The 22,244-nt window shown below is 46.4% G+C and overlaps 1 protein-coding gene across 1 annotated transcript in view; it reads left to right on the top strand.

Annotated features, from left to right (window-relative positions):
• The window catches only part of cacna1c (calcium channel, voltage-dependent, L type, alpha 1C subunit), a 1,373,114-nt gene that overhangs the window by 1,144,154 nt on the left and 206,716 nt on the right, over positions 1-22,244 (top strand). The window contains exons 33-34 of the mRNA XM_041215565.1: positions 9,656-9,721; positions 11,375-11,466. Coding sequence (XP_041071499.1) covers positions 9,656-9,721; positions 11,375-11,466 — 158 coding nt within the window. The remainder of the gene's footprint in view (positions 1-9,655; positions 9,722-11,374; positions 11,467-22,244) is intronic.

Raw genomic sequence — 22,244 nt, 5'->3', positions numbered from 1 at the left:
CCCACAGGTGCATGGTGCAATTGACTGCACTCATGCAACGCTCAGGTCTCCATCGCTACACTCAGTGGACTTCATCAAACACAAGGGCTTCCACTCACTGAATGTGCAACTGGTATGCGGCCACCAGAAACGCATCCTGCAGGTAAATGCACGGTTTCCAGGGAGCATGCATGAAGCTTATATCCTGAGCCGCTCACTGATCCCTGCAGTCTTCCAGGGTCCACAGAGGCTGCAGGGCTGGCTCCTTGGGGACCAGGGCTACCCACAGAAGCTGTGGCTCATGATACCCATGCAGCAGCCTCAGGCTGCCGCAGAGCGGTGATGTAATGAGGCTTATGCAGCAGCTCGCAAATTGGTGGAGCAGACCAAGCTGAAGATGCGGTTCCGGTGCCTGGACCAGTCTGGTGGAGCCCTGCAATACAGTCTGCAGAGGGTGTCACACATCATCGTTGTCTTCTGCGCCCTTTACAACCTGGCACTGCTACGGGGTGTGGAGATAGCTGAGGAGGAGATGGAGGAGCTACATGTCTCCTCCGATGAGGAGCACGCTGACGGGGATGAGGATAACAATGATGGAGATGAGGCTCTAGCACTGGCTAGACGAGGCAGACGTACTTGGGAGGCCCTCATTGTTGCCAGATTTGTGGAGGATGATGACGATATGCAGTGAGGTGTCCCCATAGATCCTCACATCACAGTTGTGAATGTTTGACTCCAGTGTGGATTATCTCAGCGCCAATATCCTCTGAGAGAATGTTCCTGTCATGGGGATGCAGTGGAGGCCCTAACAGTCACTTGATTGCAGGAGGATGATGACAACATGTAGTGAGGACACTCCATAGATCTTCACATAGCCTCTGAGAATTTCTGACTCCGGTCTGGCTGAGGGCATCTTGCTTGTACTCCATGATCAGGGCCATCTCAGAGATGCAGTCATGAAACTCTAGGTGCATCTGATGCCTTCAACACCTCAGCCCTTCAGGTGCTGGTGCATGGCATCACTGGTTGCAGATGTTGGTGTGATGGGGGCCAGCCCCACCTTAAAGGTGCTGAGAGCACACAGAGAGTATGAGAGAACTCTGTGGCGCCTGCCACTACATTCTGGCAGCAATAACCAGCACTGCTGAGGTGCAGGCATCAGTAATCTTTCCAGGGAATGTGAGGCTGGACCATCACTGTGGTCTGAAGGCTGCACAGGGAAAAGGCCCTGAACTGAGACACCTGCCTTTTATCTTGTGCAGAAAGGTTTCACATCTGAGTGACAAGAACACTGCTCATCAGAACAAGGAACCACAGGCAGGGAGACATTCTTGGGAGTTCATTGACAATAGTGAACATTATGTACAAGTGATTAACACCCATGTCCAGGCTGTGCAACTAATTCTCCTTCACTGCCCTAGCCCTGCCACTGTATTCTAAAGCTAGGTCCCACCGAGTTGTGTGTCTCTGCGCTGGTGGAGGGTGAGGGTGAGCGCTGTGACAGGACTTCAGGGAGGGTGCCTTCAGATTCCTTTTCGGAGATTTCTGCAGAGCTTGCTTGGAGGCTCTGGGTCATGGACCCTGTCTGCTGCTTCCCAGATATGTCTGTGAAAGCAAAAGGAGATAATTAGTGCATGGCCGTGGCCTGTGAAAGAGGACCCATCAATCGTGGCATAGTTGTCTGATGGATGTTGCACAGCTGGATCCTCACTTGGTAGAGCAGTGCTGACCTCACCGTCAGCACAGGACCAGTCCCAGTCATTGCCAGCCAGCTGGATGGCTCTGTTTTCAAATTCTGTGAGAACTTTGAATTCTGGCACCTCTCCACCTTTCCCTCCAGTTGTGAGCCAGTTTGTCCTGCATGGATAGAGATGGAGAGAGTGTATCAGGACGCCTGCTGGACCAGATGATAAGTATGCCTGGCCTGTGTGTGTGGTGAGTGATCCCATGGACGGGATGAGGACAATGGTGGTGTGTGTGAAAGAGTGAATGGTGATGTCCCTTGCACTGTCAGTGACTGATGGCCCTGTGGATGTGTGATGGGTTTGTGAGTGTGTGAGCTGGAAGTGATGAAAGGAGTGACTTACCATGGCAGAATGGAGGAGATCATTCATTCTTTGTGACACTGGATGGCTGTTGTCTTCTGAAGGACATTGTTGCTGACCACCGCTGCCATCGCCTGCCAAGCCATGTTGGTGACATTGTTACTGACCCTGCAGCCAGAGCGGGCATAGAGCACATTCCGGCAGACCTCCACTGCATCCAATAATTGCTTGAGGGGCCTGTTGTTGAAGCGGGGAGCTGCAGTCTTTTTTCCTTTGCTGGCCATGTCTCCCAGGCTGTGGTGGTGAGCTGGTAGTGATGTGCCACTGGCAGCTGCCTTTTAAAGGTGGTGGCTGGCGTGAAGCAACAGCGGGGTGATGGCGAGCGAGCGAATGAGAGCCCACCTGTCATGGTAACGGCGGTGGGAGTGAATATATAATAAGGCAGGTTCAGGAAGATACAGCGTGAAAACCCACCATTTTCATCAGTGGTTAGGACTCCATTTTACCTGCCCGCTACCGCATTTAGTGCAATTCTGGGAAAATTCAGCCCTATGTCATCCCAAAAATGACCTGCTTATTCTTACTCTGTTTTCTGTCTGTTAAATCCTTAATCCATACTATTATATTACTCCCAATCCAATGAACCCAAATCATGTGTAACCATCTGGGAGGGACCTAGCCTTTGGAAAATCCAAATATTCCACATGTTCTCTTGCTCCCTTATCTATGCTACTAGTTATGCCCTCAAAAATCTCTAATAGATTAGTCAAACGTGATTTCCCTTTCATAATTCCATGTTGAGTCTGTGTAATCATAATATGATTTTCCAAGTACCCTATTACCACATGATTAATAACAGATTCTGCAATTTTCCATACTACTGCTATCAGACTAATAGGTCTTTAGGTTCCCTGTTTTCTCTCTCCTTCCTTTTTTAACACTGGGGTCCCAATCCATGTGAATTGTTCTAGAATCCAGATAATTCTGGGAGATTAAAACCAATGGACCCATTAGCTCTCCAGCCACCTCTTTTAGGACGTTGGGATTTAGATGATCAGGTTCAGGCTTTTAGTCCTGTTAATTTCTCCAGTACTTTTCCTTTACTAATATCAATTAAGCTTTTCACTCTCATTAGACCTTGATTTCCAAAAGTTTCTTTAAGATCTTTGTGTCTTCTACCCTGAAGTCAGACACAAAATATTTCTTTTACATCACTGCCTTATTTACCATTATAATTCTTCTGTTTCTGCCCCTGAGGGACCCTTGTTTACTTTCACTAATCTTGTCCTTTTTACATACTTGTAAGATCTCTTACAATTTGATTTTATATTTCTTGTTAGTTATTCTCATATTCAATTTTCTCACTCTTTATCAATTTCTTGATCATTTTTTGATGACTTTTAAAACCCTCCTAATCCTTAGGTTTACTTTTTTTGCAACATTGTAATTTCCTTCTTCTAATCTAATTAGTTCTTCCTGACTTCTTTAGTTAGCCATGGTTGCATGACTTTTTCAGTGAAAATTGTATTCTTCAAGAGAATATATATATTATTTATATATTTGTTGAGAATTATGAATTATTTCTTCAAATGTTCATCACTGCTTATCTGTTTTCATTGCTATGGACAGCAGAGAGACGGTAGGATGGTTCCCCTTTTTCCACCACTCGACTGACTGAAAACAGATGTGTTTTAAACCCCTGAGTGCAATAACTGCTAAAAACAGACAACTGATAAGTTTTCCTGTACATTTTTAAAAAAGAAGAATAAACGTTTACTATGCAACACCAAAAATGTATTCACACGCACACACACACACTCGAATGAAGGTGATTACAAAAGTGGTAGCGTGCACTGAGGTTTTAAATGTCCAGAAATTCACTGTCACATTTGCTTCTCTTGAGATGAAGACTTGATACATTGCAGGCCCATAATTCCTTTTTGGTCCATGGAAGAAATAGAGGTTGGAGGTTTATGAAGACAGATTCGCAATGGCTCACTGCTTACAGTAGTAGATTTCTCTGGCTTCTCTCCAGTTGAAGTGCAGTCGAACCTCTGCAGTGAAAACCTGGTTTTGTTCTTCAAATAAATAGGTAAAAGCCAGCCCAAATTATTTGACTCCTGATGGATTTTAGGGAGGGTCCTGTTCCTTTGCTGGTCTGGAACTCATCTCTCTCTTCTGCTCCAAATATGTGTCTTATTAAATGTCCCAATCAGAAACCTGGTTTCTGTCATTTGACAATTGTATCTGTTTCTCATTTTCCTCACAAATAGTTGGGCAGGCTCCCTGACATCTTCTCACCATCAGCCAATTTTTCCAAAAGTGGCCAGCATGGTGAATCACTGGGTGACTGATTGGAGGCAGGCAGATACTTAACACACTTAAGGACCCAATAGATCAGGATTTTCCCAGGTGATTCTAAATCTACCAATGGTGCAGAGGAGGCTCGGCTACTGTAACGAGGTGAACTATCAGTGGTAACAGAGTTGTGAGGATAAATGGCATGTCTGTAAACCTGTCTGAGCCAGTCTCCTCAAACAAGCAAGCTTTCATGTATGGAGCTCTGCAGAGGTTGTGGCCCAAGTGATTTTCTGCTACACGAAAGGTGTCCCCCAAGTCCTAAGTGGCCACTAGAGGCAGGACAAAGGTCCCTTGAAGGCTCAAGGCAGTGGAGGCTTCCTGTGGCAATGGGGTTCATGTTTTCAGACTCTACCTCCTCCAGTGGGGCGAAGAGTGGCCAGAGATGGGCATGCAGCCACATGGTGTAACTGTGCAGCAGCAGGAGAGCTGTAGTTGCCAGAAGAAGCCTTTGGAAGTAGATGATGTGGACACATGGGCAACTAGGTAGCAGAAGGCGCTATCCAGCTCAACAGTTATATTGGCAGGGGTTCAGCTTCATCAAGATGTCCAAGTACCAATGTCAATGCAGACTCTGCCTTTTCAGGGAGGTGATGGGGGAGCTATGTGGAATAATTGTACAGGAGTTGAGGCCACTGGGAAATGATGCCCCCCAATGCTCATCACTTTAAAAGTGACATTGACACTCAATTTCTATGCATTCCAGAGACTGTCTACTTAAAGCTCTCAGTCAGCAGCCCTTTACTGCATGAAGGAAATCACAGATGCCATGTATCAATCGACCTAGTCAGTATATCAAGTTCAATACTGATCGGGCCAGCCAGGCCAAAAAAGCCAGATTTCCTAAAATGCAGGAAGTCATTGACTATACTTATGTAGCTGTCAAGGCTTCCTCACAGCAGCCAGATGCCTTTATAAACAGAAAGGGCTTTCACTTGCTTAATGTTGAGCTAGTGTGTGACCACTGTAAGCAGATCATGCAAGTATGCGAGAGGTTTCCAGGAAGTTGCCATGACCCCTATATCCATAGACAATCCCAATTTCCTCTGCTCTTCAGGTCACCTGAGTGCGTTTGTGGCTGGATCCTGGGGTACAAAGGCTATCCTCTGAACTCATGTTTTTTATCTCCTCTACATTGCCCCAATACACAGGCAGAGGACACATAACCGCTGCTCTATGACTACAAGGGCCATCATCAAGCAGGCCATTGGCTTGCTGAAGATGAGGTTTTGGAGCCTTGTAATATATATCCGCAGGGTTATCCTGCATGATTATCATTGCTGCACATTGGCTCTCAAAAGGGGAGTAATGTTGAGCCAGAGAAAGACACCAAGCAAGTCGCATCCTCAAAAGAGGAGGCAATTCAATAGGTGCCAAGTGAGAAAGGTGGTGCTGGGGTATTCCAGGCCACAGGACATTGACATATGTAGCAGAGAGATTGGTGACTCTCTGATCAGCAGATGTTTCACATGAGGACAGGTGGAGGGGGATGATGAGCCAAGAATTTATTTTCAGAGGTGTTGTTTCTAACCTGTCAGGAACCCTCTTGTAGCATTTGTAACAATCTTCAGCCAGAAGTGCTGAGTGGATGATCTATCTTGGCATCCTCCAGAGGTCCCCAGCATCACAGATGCCAGCCTTCAACCAATTCAATTCACTTCACATGATATCAAGAAATGGCTGAAGGCACTGGATACTGCAAAGGCTATGGGCCCTGACAATATTCTTTCAATAGTACTGAAGACTTGTGCTCCAGAACTTGCCGCATCCCTAGCCAAGCTGTTCCAGTACAGCTACAACACTGGCATCTACCCGGCTATGTGGAAAATTGCCCAGGTATGTCCTGTACACAAAAAGCATGACAAATCCAACCCGGCCAATTACCGTCCCATCAGTCTACTCTCGATCATCAGTAAAGTAATGGAAGGGGTCATCAATAACGCTATCAAGCAGCACTTGCTTATCAATAACCTGCTCACTGACACCCAGTTTGTGTTCCGCCAGGGCCACTCAGCTCCTGATATCATTACAGGCTTGGTTCAAACATGGACGAAAGAGCTGAACTCCCAAGGTGAGGAGAGAGTGACTGCTCTTGACATCAAGGCCGTATTTGACCGAGTACGGCATCAAGAAGCCCTAGCAAAACTGAAGTAAATGGGAATCAGGGGAAAAGCTCTTCGCTGGTTGGAGCCATACCTAGCACAAAGGAAGACGATTTTGGTTGTTGGAGGTCAGTCATCTCAGCTCCAGGACATTACTACAGGAATTCCTCAGTGTAGTGTCCTCAGCCTAAACATCTTCAGCTACTTCATCAATGACCTTCCTTCCATCATAAGCTCGGGAGTCGGGATGTTCGCTGATGACTGCACGATGTTCAGAACCATTTGCGACTCTTCAGATACTGAATCAGTCCATGTCCAAATGCAGCAAGATCTGGACAATATCCAGGCTTCGGCTGACAAGTGGCAAGTAACATTCGCGCCACACAAGTGTCAGACAATGACCATCTCCAATAAGTGAGAATCCAACCATCGCCCCCTGATGTTCAATGGCATTACCATCACTGAATTCCCGCACTATAAACATCCTGGGGGTTACCATTGACCAGAAACTGAACTGGACTAGCCATTTAAATACCGTGGCTACAAGAGCAGGTCAGAGGCTAGGAACTCTGCGACGAGCAATTCAGCTCCTGACTCCCCAAGGCCTGTCCACCATGTAAAAGGCACAAGTCAGGAGTGTTATGGAATACTCCCCACTTGCCTGGATGAGTGCATCTCCCACAACACTCAAGAAGCATGACACTGCCCAGGACAAAGCAGCCCGCTTGATTGGCACCACTTCCACAAACATTCACGCCCTCCACCATTGATGCACAGTAGCAGCAGAGTGTACCATCAACAAGATGCACTACAGGAATTCACTAAGGCTCCTTCGACAGCACCTTCCAAACCCACAACCACTACCATCTAAAAGGACAAGGGCAGCAGATAGGTGGGAATATCATCAACTGGAAATTTCCCTCCAAGTCACCCACCATCCTGACTTGGAAATATATTGTCGTTCCTTCACTGTCGCTGGGTCAAGATTCTGGAACCCCCTTCCTAACAGCACTGTGGGTGTACCTACACCAAATGGACTGCAACGGTTCAGGAAGGCAGCTCACCACCAACTTCTCAAGGGCAACTAGGGATGGGAAATAAATGCTGGCCCAGTCAATGAAGCCCACATCTCATGAATGCATAATAATTTTAAAAAATTAGAGACCCTCACCATCTAATTGTTCTTGTGATTTCAAAATCCAAAGGCCATCATCAAAATAGCTGATCTGGAGTACCTTAGCTTTGCAGACCATAGTCTCACTGGATTTAACCCTTGGCTCATGTCAGCAGTTGAATTGAAATAAATACACAATTCATTATGGATTGCATTTCAACAACCTTTTTTTTCATTAAGCATTATGCCAATTTTCATGTTGCAAAATAATATCACCTAGTGAACCCCAAATGCTGGTCCATGCATTTAGGCACATGCTCACCGTATTTCTACAGGGTAATCCCCCTGAGCCTCGAGTTGAGCATATATGGGGCTACCTGCATCTATGCCGGGGCCACCTCCATAATCAGAGTTTGTGTTACCATTGAAGCGGCTGAGGGTGTGTCTTCAGTTGTGGAAGCACCCTGAGAGAAGCCTTCATGAAGCCTGCCTCTCCACTAGCCTTTAAGGCCTCACATTCACACTTGTGGTCACCTGATATGGCTGTGCTCCTAGTGATAGGGAGATGCATGGCTGGCTCATCTCAGCCATTCACTGCCTTATTGACCTCATGGATGAGGCCATGCTTTGGATGACTGCTCGTAACCCCTACATCCACACAATGCTATGTTCCATGTGTGTCTCCATGATGTTTGCCAGTCTCTCAATCAAGTATGTCATGTATTCAGATGCCAGAGAAATGACATGCCAGAAAAGGACACGTGTCATGGTTAGAATCCTCCATGATTTGTGCATGGGGCTTATGGAAATTCCAACAGATGTTCATACATTTCATGCATCAGCTGGAGCCTCTGCTGGTTTGTTGATTGCTGGGCCTCTCCTCACTCCTCCAAGGGAAAGTGGTCAAGGCTGTCACTGCCTCTGCTATCTCCTGTTGTACATTTGTGAAATGCTCACTAGATTGTGCCACAGTTCTAATCACACAAAAAAGACCATTGACGTAAGTGTGTCTGCGCCGGAATGAAGTGGTACTGTGTCTTTATATTGCATTTGCATCCTGTGGGTTTTCAAATAGCCCTGATGCCTGAAATTTTCCTAGGGTATAAGATTCCACCTAGATGATAGGTGCAGATTAAACATGCCAGGAAAAGTTTGAGTTTGTCTATTTCAGCGTAAGTAAATTTTTAAAGATCTGCTAATTCTTAATTACTGCCAAACAACTTTTCTGAAAACTAACTTTAAAACTGTGTCAATCCTATAGATTTTAGTTATTGTTGGAGACTTTAAAAAAAATTAATATATATTTTTCTACTTTTCTTATTTCTCTCCGAATCCCATTTTCCTTTCCCTTTATTTTGATTTCAGCGCATGATTTGGCATTGAATTAAACATTCTGAGCTCATATTTCCTGGTGCAGACTCTGTGCTGCTCAGTAATAATTGTTTAATCTGATTGGTTAAGGATATACATAGTAGATTGTCCTGTTTATACAGACCTTGCCCTAGATCCCTCATAGAGGTGCTAAACTGATTTGACTTTCTAATCACCAGCCCAAAGCTCCATAGAATGTTTGTGGGAAAGTTTAAGTGTAATGATTGGCTGGCACTGTTGATTCAGCACTGACTGCAAAATTTTGTCCATTGTAATCAGCAAGTTTTTTGCAATAATTGATGGGCACCTTTTTTCTCTCTTTGAAGATCTTTTGGGTAAGTGGACAACAAATAGTGTTAACTAATCAAGAGTAAAATTGTTCCATAATAGCTTTGTGATCCAATACTGTCTCTGATTATCACCACACTATGCGGTCACCTAACCCCTTCATCTCTAATTTGGATTTTAGGGCCCACAAAAAACAGAGAGAGACCCAGTAGACATAAGTCTTGCCCCATACTTCTACTCATCCACCCAGATGGCAGTAACTTTTTATCACAAGAATGCATAAATTTCTAGCCTCTATATTCAGTACAATTCAACAGGAATTACTCTTCCCAGTAGTAGAGGCATAAGAGCCAACTATTCGATAAGGTCAGTTAATGGTGTTTTCCCTTTCATTGCAGGCACTGCCATATGTTGCTCTCCTGATAGTTATGCTGTTCTTCATCTATGCTGTGATTGGAATGCAAGTAAGTGACCTTGTACTATAATACAGCACCAAGCTTGTTCAGTATCAATCCATATATTGTGATGAGCGCACAGCAAGGGAAGCATAATGTGCTGACTGGTGACTGTTTTTATTGTAGTTAATGTTTGGTATATATGGAACTAAATATTTGGTGTTATCCAATGTAGTCATATACAATCCAGTATGTTAATAAATTGTATGGAATTAGTAAATAGTAACTAGCCTGAGCAAGCTCACACATACTTGCTGCTAGATGCAAAATCTTCCTCCCTGTTGCAAAGTACAACCTCCTACAACAAATTTGTGATTCAGTTGCATGTGGGACATATGTCTATCACAACAAATTATGTTAAGACTCTGCCTGGAACCTGAGAACTAACAAGAAATCTGGAAGCTGTTCTTGCAGATTTATCTGACAGGAACTGCACTTCTCCTACCCCACCAGCCACTCCATCCAAAATAATAAGCAACCCTAGCTCTCACCATGAATGATAACAGGCCCATCTGACATGATCGCTGGTAGGTAGGGGTTTCTCTCCATCTAATTTTTAAAACCCAAGCAGATGAAGCTGCATCAATCCATTCATCAATGCCCCTAACACAAACACAATCGTGCTCAGAAACTTGGACGTATCAATGTACTCTTCCAATGCACCAGGTATTCAAAATGCACAATGTCTTCAGAACATATGTGGCAGCAGTATTTTTGAGAATTGCATAAAAGTAGCAACTATAACATAGTAAAATGCCCCCTAGATTACAGCAGCTAAAGACAGTAGCATCTGGCTTCTGAATACATAATTGGAGGAAATTTCTGCAGATCTCTTACTGATGTCAGGCAAGCAGCATGCCAAATTATGGGCTGTGGGTGGTTGAGAGAGGTGGTGCCGAAGTAGAGCATGGTGTCATTGGTGTATTAGGGATGTTATAGGCAGGATTTTAGGCAGCAAGACAGTCAATATTCCCAGCAGTGACCTCCTAATTGGCCACTTCCGCAGTTTCTGTCCTATTAAGGATGGCGGGCAGGCTTCCAAAACTGCTGGCAGCTCTAGAGCCTTGGCAACCCTATTGGGAGTGGCAAGCACTGCCGAGGCAGATAAGAGGCCTTGAAGCACCTCATTATGAAGGCAGCCTTAGAGGCATAAAAGTAAATTAACTCAGAGGAAGGAAGGTGTTGGGCCCCTCAGAACAGAGCAGAAACCCCTCCATATGCATCATCGGTGCTGAGGCGGCTGCCTTTGATGCCTGCAGCTCCCTCCTTGGGGCATGGACCCTTCTGCTTCAATGGCTCCTGAACTGCCACAGGAGGCCGCCTCCATTGAGTTGGCAGTCTCCGCATGCAGTGCAGTCCACTCTAGTGCTGTCAAAATGTCAGCAGGTCCTCTAAATCTCCCATAATAGGGGCCTTAAGTATTTAAATTGGCTGTCCTCTGTGGTACAGGCAGCCAAACAGTATCCCACCCTATTTGCCCCTGGGAAAGTTTCCTGGTGGCAGGAATGTTCCCTGCTAATTTCATGGCAATCCACATCCAAGCCTGCCACCACAGGGTCAGGAAAATTAAGCCATATGTTTCTGGATAATGTCACCGAAGGTCAAGACAAAATACCAGAAATAAAGTAGATCGATATAATTTTATTTGTTTCATTATTGTAGGTGTTTGGAAAGATTGCCATGATTGATGAGACTCATATCAACAGGAACAACAATTTTCAAACCTTCCCACAGGCTGTCCTGTTGCTCTTCAGGTTTGTAATGCATTTATATTTCTAAAATTGTCACTCAACTTTCTACATCCAATAAATACACAAGTTGCTGTGTTAATGTTATTGAGGCTTTTACTTCAGACCCTGGAAGACTCTGTAGATACATGAGGAAATCCTGAAGCGTAATGTTACAGGTGCTTAAACTCATTAGGGGCCCCTTGTCTTCAATTTGCAACGTGCAAGTACAATACAAATTAAACCAATCACAGCATATGAAAAACATGGGCTTAAAATTAACACTGCAGAATCAATAACCTGGAGGTTGCTAGCTGTTAGAGAGTATTGCCCTCCACTGTAACAGATGTTTCTTTTTTCCTTCTTTGCAGTTATGTCCCTTTTTTAATTACCCTTTCCTCTGCTGCTTGTTTTCACCAGGCTGTACAGTCTCTGTGGCCAAAAGGATGGGCATGGGACTTTCTGCTTGCTTAATAAGGTGCACAAGTGTGACTCATCTATTACTCTTCCTTTGTGTTTCCCGATTCCTTCTTAATTAAGAAGCAACTAGCTGCCATTGGACCTTGCTCCCAATTCATCTCTACCACACTGTGCTTGACGATCCTCACTGGATATCATTTCCTAGCCCACATTTTCTTTTTTATTGCCACGCCCTAGTGCTGAACACATAACAACATTGGCTGTCCAATTAGTAACAGCCAGCATTAATTCATACAACTAAACAAACTTAACTTCCAGAATTTTCTCCTAGCTAGTCTCCTGACCTTCAAGATAAACTATAGCTATCATAATCCCATGGCCTTTGTCCAGCAGAAAATCCAACATACATTCCTCTGACACCAATCTATTTCTCGTTCTTTGCTAGCATCACTCAGTCAGTGGCTATTCCTTCAGCCATCGCATACCGCCAATGGTACTCCCACCTGCTTTAACATGACTCCTTAAGACATTCTTTCTCTAACCCTGTTAACCTCTCCCTTTCCTGTTGTGGTTGTTGCTTGGTGTCCAGCTTTCTATAATGTTTTAGTAAAGATCACTATGTGAAGGTCTTTACAGAAATACAATTTGGTGTTATAAATTCCTTTGCAATCTGGAGCATCACTCTGCATGTTTGATGATATTCATAGGTGTTGATATTTCCCATTCTCCTCACCAACAACAGGTGGGATAGGGTTGGAGGCCATGAATAAACAGGCAACTGCATGAGTCCCTAATCTACTGCACCGCACCCATTGTCATTTTTATAGCAGTAGGTTTTGTGGCATCCGAGTTTTCCACTGTGTCGAGACTGGACACTTCACTAACATAAAATCAGGCTCCAACAGTGCAATTAGGAGCCTAATTTAAAATTCATTGCTGCCAAGCAGATTTCCCAAAGGTCAGGAAATCTGGAAGGAGTGGCTGGCACTGCTTGTTCCACAGGTAAGTGCCTTTTCCAGCACTCCTTGTGGGCTAGGAGGCAAACCTGCCCCTCAAGGAAGCCTTTGCTACTGATATGATGGTATAGGCTGAGGAGTCCTCAGATCAAGGCAAGCATTCAGAGAATGCACATTCCCCAGGAGCACAGATATACTCACCTCATAGGTACTCGAGTAGAAATAGCTAGGTTGGAACATGGTGAGGAGCACATCATTTATGGGCAGGAGTAGGTGCTGGAGACAGGGACAGCAGTGGAGAGACACGATCAGAGGGTTCAGGACACTTTAGTTCTGCTCAGCTGGATGTAGATACTAAGCCTTGGGAGTCATCCACAAACAGAGAACTTGTGGAGAAGCAACTAGAAATGTGGGTGCTTCTGTCAACATTTTTAGAGACTGAGTACCTTTGGAGAGAGGTTGAAGAAGTCCAACTTTAGCATGCCATGTTGCCTGAGGCATTTGCACTGATGTTCATGTCCATGGTAAGAGTGGGTCCCAAGTGCATGCTGGCCTAGACCTATGACCTGTACACTCTGTCAACTTTACACAGGATGGAGTGAAGCCTCACTGACATGCAACCAAAGGTTTTCCAGCTCTTGGCTGGCAGGGAATTGCAGGTTGGCCGCATGAAAGAAGATGGAAAAAGTGCACATGGTGCTCCCACTTCTCATCCCTTTCCACCATCTCACACCCCGCAGACAGAGCCACACAGTGCCTACTGTTCTGATGACCAAGTCTACTCTTGCAGGTGGAGCTATTTTTTTGGCAGAATCCTTACTTATTCCAAAATACAAGGAACATCCACAACAGGCATCTCAGCTCTGCTGAAACAATAGAGGTTGTCGAAAGACTAAGAGGAATTGGATTCACTTGGGTTTGTATGGCAATATTAAAACAGTCCTGTATGGGGTCTTCTCTGGGAACCAGGTGAGTAGCTACAGGCCCCATGACCACATAGGGTTTCTCTTGCTACTCCTCTTCCTCCTCCTCCTTCTTGGAGGAAAGCTGACATTCTGCACTTTCTTCTTCTTCCAGCTCTGTTCCTCTCTGCTCTTCAATTGGACAGCAGATCACAACCATTATGGGAACCCTTGATGGAGCATACTGAAAAGTGCCTCCAGACCTGTTGAGGCAGCTGAAGTACAGCTTGAGAAACCCAATGGCTTGTTCTATTATTGTCTTTATATGAATGTAGCTCCTGTTGTATCTCCCCACTGGTTCACTGGTAGGTTTCCTTACAGCCTTCCCTCCTTAACTAGGTCATCAGAGGGTAGTCCTTCTCTCCCAGGAGACAGATCCTGAGGCTGTGCGGAGGAAGGAAACATATGGGAGATGTGACTGCTGCATGGTTAATGAATCTTGGCAGCTCCCTGAGTATCTAGTGCAGACATGGGTGATCACCTTCCCATGATAACAAACTAACCAGACATTTAGGGAAATTGAATCCCTTGTGATTAATGAAGACTCTTGGCTGATCGGAGGTTGTCTTAATTTCCACATGTGTGCAATTAATGATGCCTGTACCCGTGGGAAGCTAAATACTGTGGAGAAGCCAACAATCCTCAGTTTGATCAGCCTCATCCATGGCAAAATGTACATAAGTGGTGGCCTTAGAAATCAAGTCATCAGTGACCTAGGAGATGAACCTGGACAACAGGTTGAGAGATCCTTGAAATGTCACCAGCAGATCCCTGGATGGAGCCAGAGGTGATGAAATTTAGGGCTGTGGTAACCTAGACAGCCACTGCAATGTGTGCTCACATGGTTCTCTTGGAAGGAAGTCTTCTTCCAGGAGGCTGCAGATGCCAGCAATGACCAGCCATGAGAGTCTGAACCTCATGAGATGTTGCTCTGTCATCTTTAGGAAGCCCACTGTCTACCTGTTACAGTCTTCTATTCGACAAAAGTGTACCAATCATACAACAAAGATTGATGGAACAATAATGTGGGTTCTTTATTTGAAGGTAAGACTATATACAGACAATGTTAACTGGGGGGAAGGGTATGCAGGTCTGACATTTTCAAGCTGCTGCTGGATTCTGAGTACAAAGTCATGGGATTAATATATCATATCTTGTGTCAGTGGTAGTGATTGAAAGAGGTTTAAATATGCCTCCTTAAAGATACATGTACATCATATCGTACCATCCCCATTTTTTCTAAACAAGAGGTTTACTCTTAGAGAATACATACATGACAGGAAAGGAAAATAATAATTGTGTCTGAATATATCCTTATGCAAGCAATAAATTTCGAAGGGGAAAATTTTCCCCATGTTGGGCAGGCCTAGCGGGAGTGGGCGTGGGCAGGCGCAGACCCAATCACCGCCCCCGATCAGGTCTGCGCCGCCATTTTATGCGGATGGGCCAATTAAGGCCCGCCCAGCGTATTTCTCGACTCACAAGGATAGCAGGAGTAGGCGGGCAGCGGCGGGAGTGCACTGACCACTGGATCCACTGGCAACCCACTGGCTTGTTTAAATGAACCCCTGGTAGCCTTTATAAGGCTGCTCACAATAATCGGTGGAAGGGCTCATCAGAGGACTTCTGGTGAGCAGGCAAGTCCAGAGGGTAGGACAGCGGAGCAGGCCAGGCCGGAAGACAGGGCAGCGGGGCAGTGTAGCCCTTGGTTTTTGGATGAGTGCCCAACTGCCCTTCTGAAGGAGGGGGCAGCACGATGGGAGGTCCTGCTTCCAAAGGATGGGAGATGGAGGCTTCCCCACCTGACCAAACATGCATAGGAGGAGGTGGCCGGGAGTGTGAGCTTCTGTGATGTGGTGCGACGCACATGGGTCCAGTGCTGCAAAAGATTCAACGACCTCCTGCGCCTGGGAAAGGTGAGTACCATTTTGGCTGAGGTCACTTGATGCACCAGGCAGCCTTTCCGCCCAACACCCTTCCCAACTCCCCCCAAGCAACTCTTTGAGTGCATTTACAGCATTGAATCTTTCACAGCATGTTTCCCTCTCTGGGTGGGCCAACAGACATTGTCCATGCCTAGTTGACCCTGAGAGAGTTGTGCTGAGATGGGTTCTGCACCCGCAGCATGTGTGACACTGACACCCAGACTATAGAATCGAACGGAAACTCAAGGATCTGCACCTAGGCATAGTGCTAGAATAGCGAAGCATGTCAAAGTCAGGGTGCTAACATGCTGGGAGGGGAGCTTCCAGGTGGTGGGGCACCAATCCATCTGCTGGATTTGCGTTCCACATGCTTGTGCCTCCTTACTTTGCAAGGCTACACCTTGTGCTGCCAAATGTGATGGAGGCAGCATTTGGGCAATGGGGGAGTTCAGCCCTGGCTTCTTTGTATGAGTGTGCGGCACCTGTGGGGTAACAAAGAACTAGAGCCCTACAATGTCCCACTCTGGTTGGTTTGGCAGGGATGCAATGGGAATCCAGGTACAGACTGGACTACTCAATGCTCTTCTCTCCTTTTCAGGAGAAGACTGCACACAATTCCGCCAAGCTGATGCAGACTGGTGGAGGCCAGGCCCAGTTGGCCATCTTGACTCCTTTTTGAACAGCAGGCCATGGATCTGGAGTTATGCCATGTGCCCAGGTCCACCAGTGGCGGTGATGCTGGGGTGCCACGGGGAGACATGTTTGCCGAGCACTGAGGTCACCATATGTGTCCCAGCAGGCATGGCATTGCTGAATGAATTGCTGAAAGTTAGCAACGTGGGTTGACCATTGATTGTGGAAGGATGAGCGCTTAACGATCTGGGAGGACAGGCATGCAAATTGATATTGTCCCCATTTTAACTAATCAAATGTCCTTGTTCTTTCTTTCAGCATCACCGGAGCAGGGCCGGGAGAAGAATGCAGAAGGGGCCACCTCTCTTACCTGAGGGCCAAGAACATATTGACTCACCAACGTCACACCATCTCTGCCAGGCAGGGACCAGAGCAGATACTAGCACCTCGGTGGGAATTAGATCTTTGGCTATTGTCCCGGGACACAGCGGTGAGGGCACTTCATACTTGCTTGAGATGCGGGCAGAGAGTGCCCAGGGTGCCGGCAGTCAAAGAACTGCTGGGGACCAGGCTTATGCTCAGTCGCTGGTTGATGATGTGCTTCTGGAGTCGTCCCTGAGGCAGCAGACGCTGGAAATGCAGCAGGGTATGTGGGAGGATCTGGTGGAGATACATGAGGCAATGTGTGGCATTGTGCCCATGCTGGAGGAGTTCATGCTGAGCATCACCGATGCAATGAGCTCTATGGCCGAGCGCCATGCTTCCTCCATGGGGAGAGTGGCGACACTCATGCAAGGCTCCTCCAGGAGAACAATCAGGGCCTCCTGGTGTTGTGCCTGGACCTGCAAGTCCTCACAGCAGCATTGACATCAGCTGGTCAGTGCCAGTGTGGGACATGGTTTGGGCACCAAGTATCCCAGCTCAGTGCCGATCCATCTATGGTGAGCAGGGAGGTCAGTGCAGCAGCTGCCTGTCATCTCTGCGGGCTCCTCTCAGGGTGCTTTGGATGAGGGTAGCAGCTCCTCCACCCCTCTGCCAATGACCATGGCATCCGATGAGGAATGGGCGACTGGGGAAATGCCACCTGTGAAACTGGTCGCTCCCTCCCAGGCAAGGCCATCAAAGGCTCCAATGGGACCAGAGGACGGCTGCTAAAGTCATCGAGGCCAACAGGGCAGCAGGCTGTCTCAGATGCCAGTGGCAGTGAGGGGACAGCATCTAGACGTAGCACCCGTAAGCGTAAATTTAAGGCACATTAGGCACACCATGGGTTTCTCACTGGTGCTTTTATGTTGCCCCACTATTAGTTCATTAAGACTTGGTGTGAAGTTCATTGTTTTGGTTTGTGAAGTTCATTTTGTAAGCTCGTTAAATTTTGATATGTAAACATGGCTCGGGGTGATTCCTTACTTCTGCAGGTGGATGGGAACCCATGATGTTATGAGTGAGTTGTTTGACATTGAGCATTACTGATAAGGCCCTTAGTTAATGTTCCTATCCAGGCAGATTTAGCACTCGGGTATCGATTATGGAGCCTGCAGCCCTGGTGTGAGTTGGAGGTTCTTTGGATTAAAGCCTCCCGGGTGTCCCTGCCTCCCTGGAGTATGCCCAGTCAGCATCTACCCCCTCAGCATTCTCCTGTACATGCTCATCCTCAGATTCGCTGCTGGACTCATCACCTGCAGCCAGAGCATCTGCATCCATATCTTCCTCTGCTGTGTCCCCACTTTCCAGCGCCATACTGTGGAGAGCAAAGCACGCAACCACTATCAGTGACACACAATCTGGGGGGTATTGCAGTGTGCCCCCTGAACGGTCGAGGCATCGGAAGCGTATCTTGAGAAGACCGATGGTTCTCTCCACCACAGCCCTTGTGGAGGCATGGCTCCTATTGTACCATTGCTCAGCCTGTGTTCTTGGATGGCGGAGAGGTGTCATGAGCCACCTTTTGAGGGCATAGCCCTCGTCACCCAGCAGCCATCTATCCAGCCAGGCTGGAGCACTGAAGACCCTCAGCACCTGCTAGTGTCTGAGGATGTAAGTTTCGTGGGAACTGCCTGGGTAACTTGCACAGACTTGCAGAATCTGCATCTTGTGATCACACACTATCTGTACGTTCATGGAGTGGAATCCCCTCTTGTTGATGAAGGCTCACCCACTAACGCCTTGATGGCTATATGTGTGCAGTTGATTGCACCCTGGATGTGGGGGAAGCCAGCAATCGCTGCGAAGCCTCTGGCTCACTCTGTCAGGCTGGCCTCATCCCAGCAGTAGTGGGAGTAAGTCAAGGCACACTTGAAAAGAGCATATGTCACCTGCCCAATGCAAGTGTGGACAGCTGACTGGGAGACTCAGCAATGATCACCCACCGACCCCAGGAAAGAGCCGGAGGCATAGAAGTTGAGGGCAGCTGTGACCTTTAGCACCACTGGCATGGTTTGCCCACCCACACAGTTTGCACAGATCTCAGGGCCTATCATCTGACAAATGCAGGTAACTGTCTCCCTTGAGAGACAGAGCCTCCTTTGGCACTGCACTTCAGACATATTGAGGTAGCTGCTTCGCTGCCTGTATACCCTGGCAGCAGGATAATTGACGTCTTCTGCAGCCCCTTCCATCTTGGACTTCCTGCTGGCCCTGCGCGCCTTGTGCCTGTGCCTCTCCTTCCAAAGATGACTCCCCAGGAAGCTGAATGTGGACTCCTGGCCTCCAGCCCCCTCTGGCCCTCCCTTCCTCCTCAGAGGAGGTGCCTCCAGTGGATAGCACAACTCCCATTCCTAGGCTAAGGGAAGGCTCCCTGAAAACTGTAGGTCCCAAAAATGATCTTTACTGTAGAGTCCTGACCTGAAAGCTGTTACACCTTGTCCAAGCAGCGTCATGAGTTTTGAAGCTTTCCTGCTCACACAGGGAAGTAGCAGTAACTTTCACAATTAAATATCTAACAGATAACACTCGCGACCGCACTCACCCCTCTTATCCCACCCGTGGATGAGGTTTATACAAATGTCTCCTACCCGCCTGTCCGTTGCGCCCGTGTGATGTGCTGAAGATTGCACGGGCCCTGAGAAATTGCAGACAATTGCTGCCTCAAGGGCCTTAAGTACCTGGTTAATTAATGGCAGCAAAGATTCGAGAACATCATGCGCCCGCCCACCTATATATCGCGATGGCATGCGGTGACCTCAGGATGCTTGCCCAGTGCTGACGACGTCACCGCACGTCATTTTATGCATCGGTGTATGGGGCCCACCCTTGCACGTCAACAAGAAATTTCTGGCCCAAGCCTCTGAAACATATTGGCAGTCTTCTTAGAAGCCCACATTTAGTTATGGTGATCTTGGCTGGAGGCGGCTGTATGGTTTCAGAATTCTGGTTAGCGGTGCTTTGTTTGTGTTGCGTTTTAGAGTGTGTTCCGTTCGCAATATAGGACTACTTGCTGTTTCTGGTTGTGGTATTGTTCTGATTTGGCATTTGTTTCATTGTATTGTCATGCTTTTTGGTGTTCGCACTTGATACAATCTTGGTTCTGGGCATCTGCTGGATTGTATGTGCCATCGGCTGGGTGTTTACTCAAACTTTTTGTCTGACGTTCAGGTTGGGTAATTTGTTACCAACATGCTGGTCAGGGATCTTTCATCTTTCCCTGTTTTTCAATTAATGCATCTTGTATTTCTGGGAGCATCGATGAGTGATGACTGGGATGGTTTGTCCACCACTTGTCTGCCGAATAGTAACTCTGCATTGGTTCTGCTGTATGATGAAGTTGCAAGTTAGGAATGGGTATACATACTTGATTCTGACTGTGCCATGTAGCCTGTTAGCTGATGATATGCATTGCAGAGTTAGGTGGTCTTCTCCCCACTGTAACAACAGGGTTTCCAATATCATTCCATGTGATCTGTGGTCCTCATCATTGGCTTGACGACACCATGGATGATGATTAAGGACAGGTCCCTGCACACTGGCAGGCCTGCGATCAATGGACCCGTGGTGTCCACAACACAAAATATCTGGGATGACCAGGGTGAGTTATTGTAGCGATATTTGAGCGTAATGATCCAGGGACAGAATCTCCAAGCCATTGTATGTGGTGAGTTTGGCAGTGGTTGGTTGCCACATCTGTGGGTACATACATTTCATTGTGCAAAGTGGAAGTGTATTTGCACATGCATCAGTATCCAGTTTTGCATATAGGCTGTGCTGTCTCTGGATGGTGGAAAAGTCTCTGTTCGTACCAATACATTCTTTGATGTGCACTGTGTTGAATGTCAGCTCACTTTGTGTATCAATAGTCTGATTATCCTTATCACCTGATCATATAACTAGGCTGGACATTTCATGGATCTGATTTTGATGAAGTCTGATATGTGCTCTTGGTCATTTAGAATGCAGTACCTTTCTGACCTCTAATTGAGGCTTGTGGGACATCAACCCACTTGTTCTGGCCTTTGCTTTCTGCATTGGTGCTTCCAGGGTCCTCTGGTGCCACATGTCTTGCGTTGAAAGCTGGGAAATTTGTGGGTGCACATATAAAGCTGCATCGCCCGCACTGCTTACTAGGCTTGCCTGTATTGGCTATTGTGCCAATGGTGGATGAGTTATATATAGCCTGTAGACTCTGTCTATATTAGTACAGCATTGTATTGCGTCTGCTTTGCAATAGTGCTTCCATGCTGTAATCTTTGGGTTGGTCCAAAAGGTCTTTTTGGAAAGCTTCTATTAGGGTAGATGCTATCACAAGCTTGATTAATCTGTTGGCTAGCTCTGATGCTGTAAAGTCACAATAACACCCCCTGTCTCTACATCTACTTATGAATTGATTGATGATTTCTGTCGGTTGTTGCCTAAAAGACATGACTTCTAGACAGTGTATTCAAAAGTTGAGCTTCACTCGTAATTGGTCTTGGAGTGTTGACAATGTTTTACCTGGATTTTTAAGGTCATTGTCTGACAGACGTGAAATGTTCAGCCTGTGGAGGCCTTCATTGCCTAAAGCAATTTTAATCTGAATGGTTTGCTTATCTGGTTCGGAAATATTGGGGAGGCTCAGAAAACACAGCTCTGCATGTTGTTAGAACGAAGTAAACTCAGCTAGGAAGTCTATTGCCTTCCAAATCTATGATGGAGATTTTGTGCTCATCCTGTGGCTTTTTGCAGGATTACTAGGACCTTCTGAAACAGGACAGGCATTCAGGGTTTTTTTTGCAGCTTGGTTTTTTTAGAGCTTGGTTTTGCCTCCTGAGTTACTGTACCTTAAGTGGCCACTGGTCGTAGGTTATTTCTGCATTGCAATGTTTGTGCTGTTGAGCTCTGTTTTTGATTTCCCAGGCTTAGGTTAAGCCCCCAACACACAGCAGTGATTTTGGTACAAAATGGAATTGCCTGCTTCAAAGGGTAAGTTGAAAAGTGAAAAAAAGACTTTTGGCAGCCTTCTTCCAGCCGTTAGATGATTTTGGGAGCTGTTAGTGGTTGGGCTCTTCTTCCCTAGCCCAGTCTCCAGTATTTTAATCTCCCCTAGCTTCTTGTGGGGACAGTAAGCAGCAGCAATCGATTCTCTCTTGTCTGTGGAGTTCTGCTTAGAGCTAGACCACCTGGAGTCAGCTATTTAATGGCTGTTCCTGGACAAACTTTGCAACAGGTAGAATTATACTAATTAAGTCTCCCTAATTTGAACAATCTCACTGGGACCCAGCATATTGTCCCAGAATGAAGGTACAGTGTGTAGAATTCATACAGGACTGCAGAATCACTTACACACAGTGAGTTAGTACTTGGTGGTTGTTACATTTCCACATCAGTTGTTCAGCTGCGTGTGAAAAGATTGAGGCTTCAATAGTTCTCAGACAAGTCTTCAAAAACCATGCTGCTACCATATTACATTCTTTTATTCAACTCAATCATATCAATCA

The sequence above is a fragment of the Carcharodon carcharias genome, chromosome 21 (assembly GCF_017639515.1).
Source record: "Carcharodon carcharias isolate sCarCar2 chromosome 21, sCarCar2.pri, whole genome shotgun sequence".
Lineage (NCBI taxonomy): Eukaryota > Metazoa > Chordata > Chondrichthyes > Lamniformes > Lamnidae > Carcharodon > Carcharodon carcharias.
This window is presented reverse-complemented; position numbering and strand designations above follow the sequence as displayed.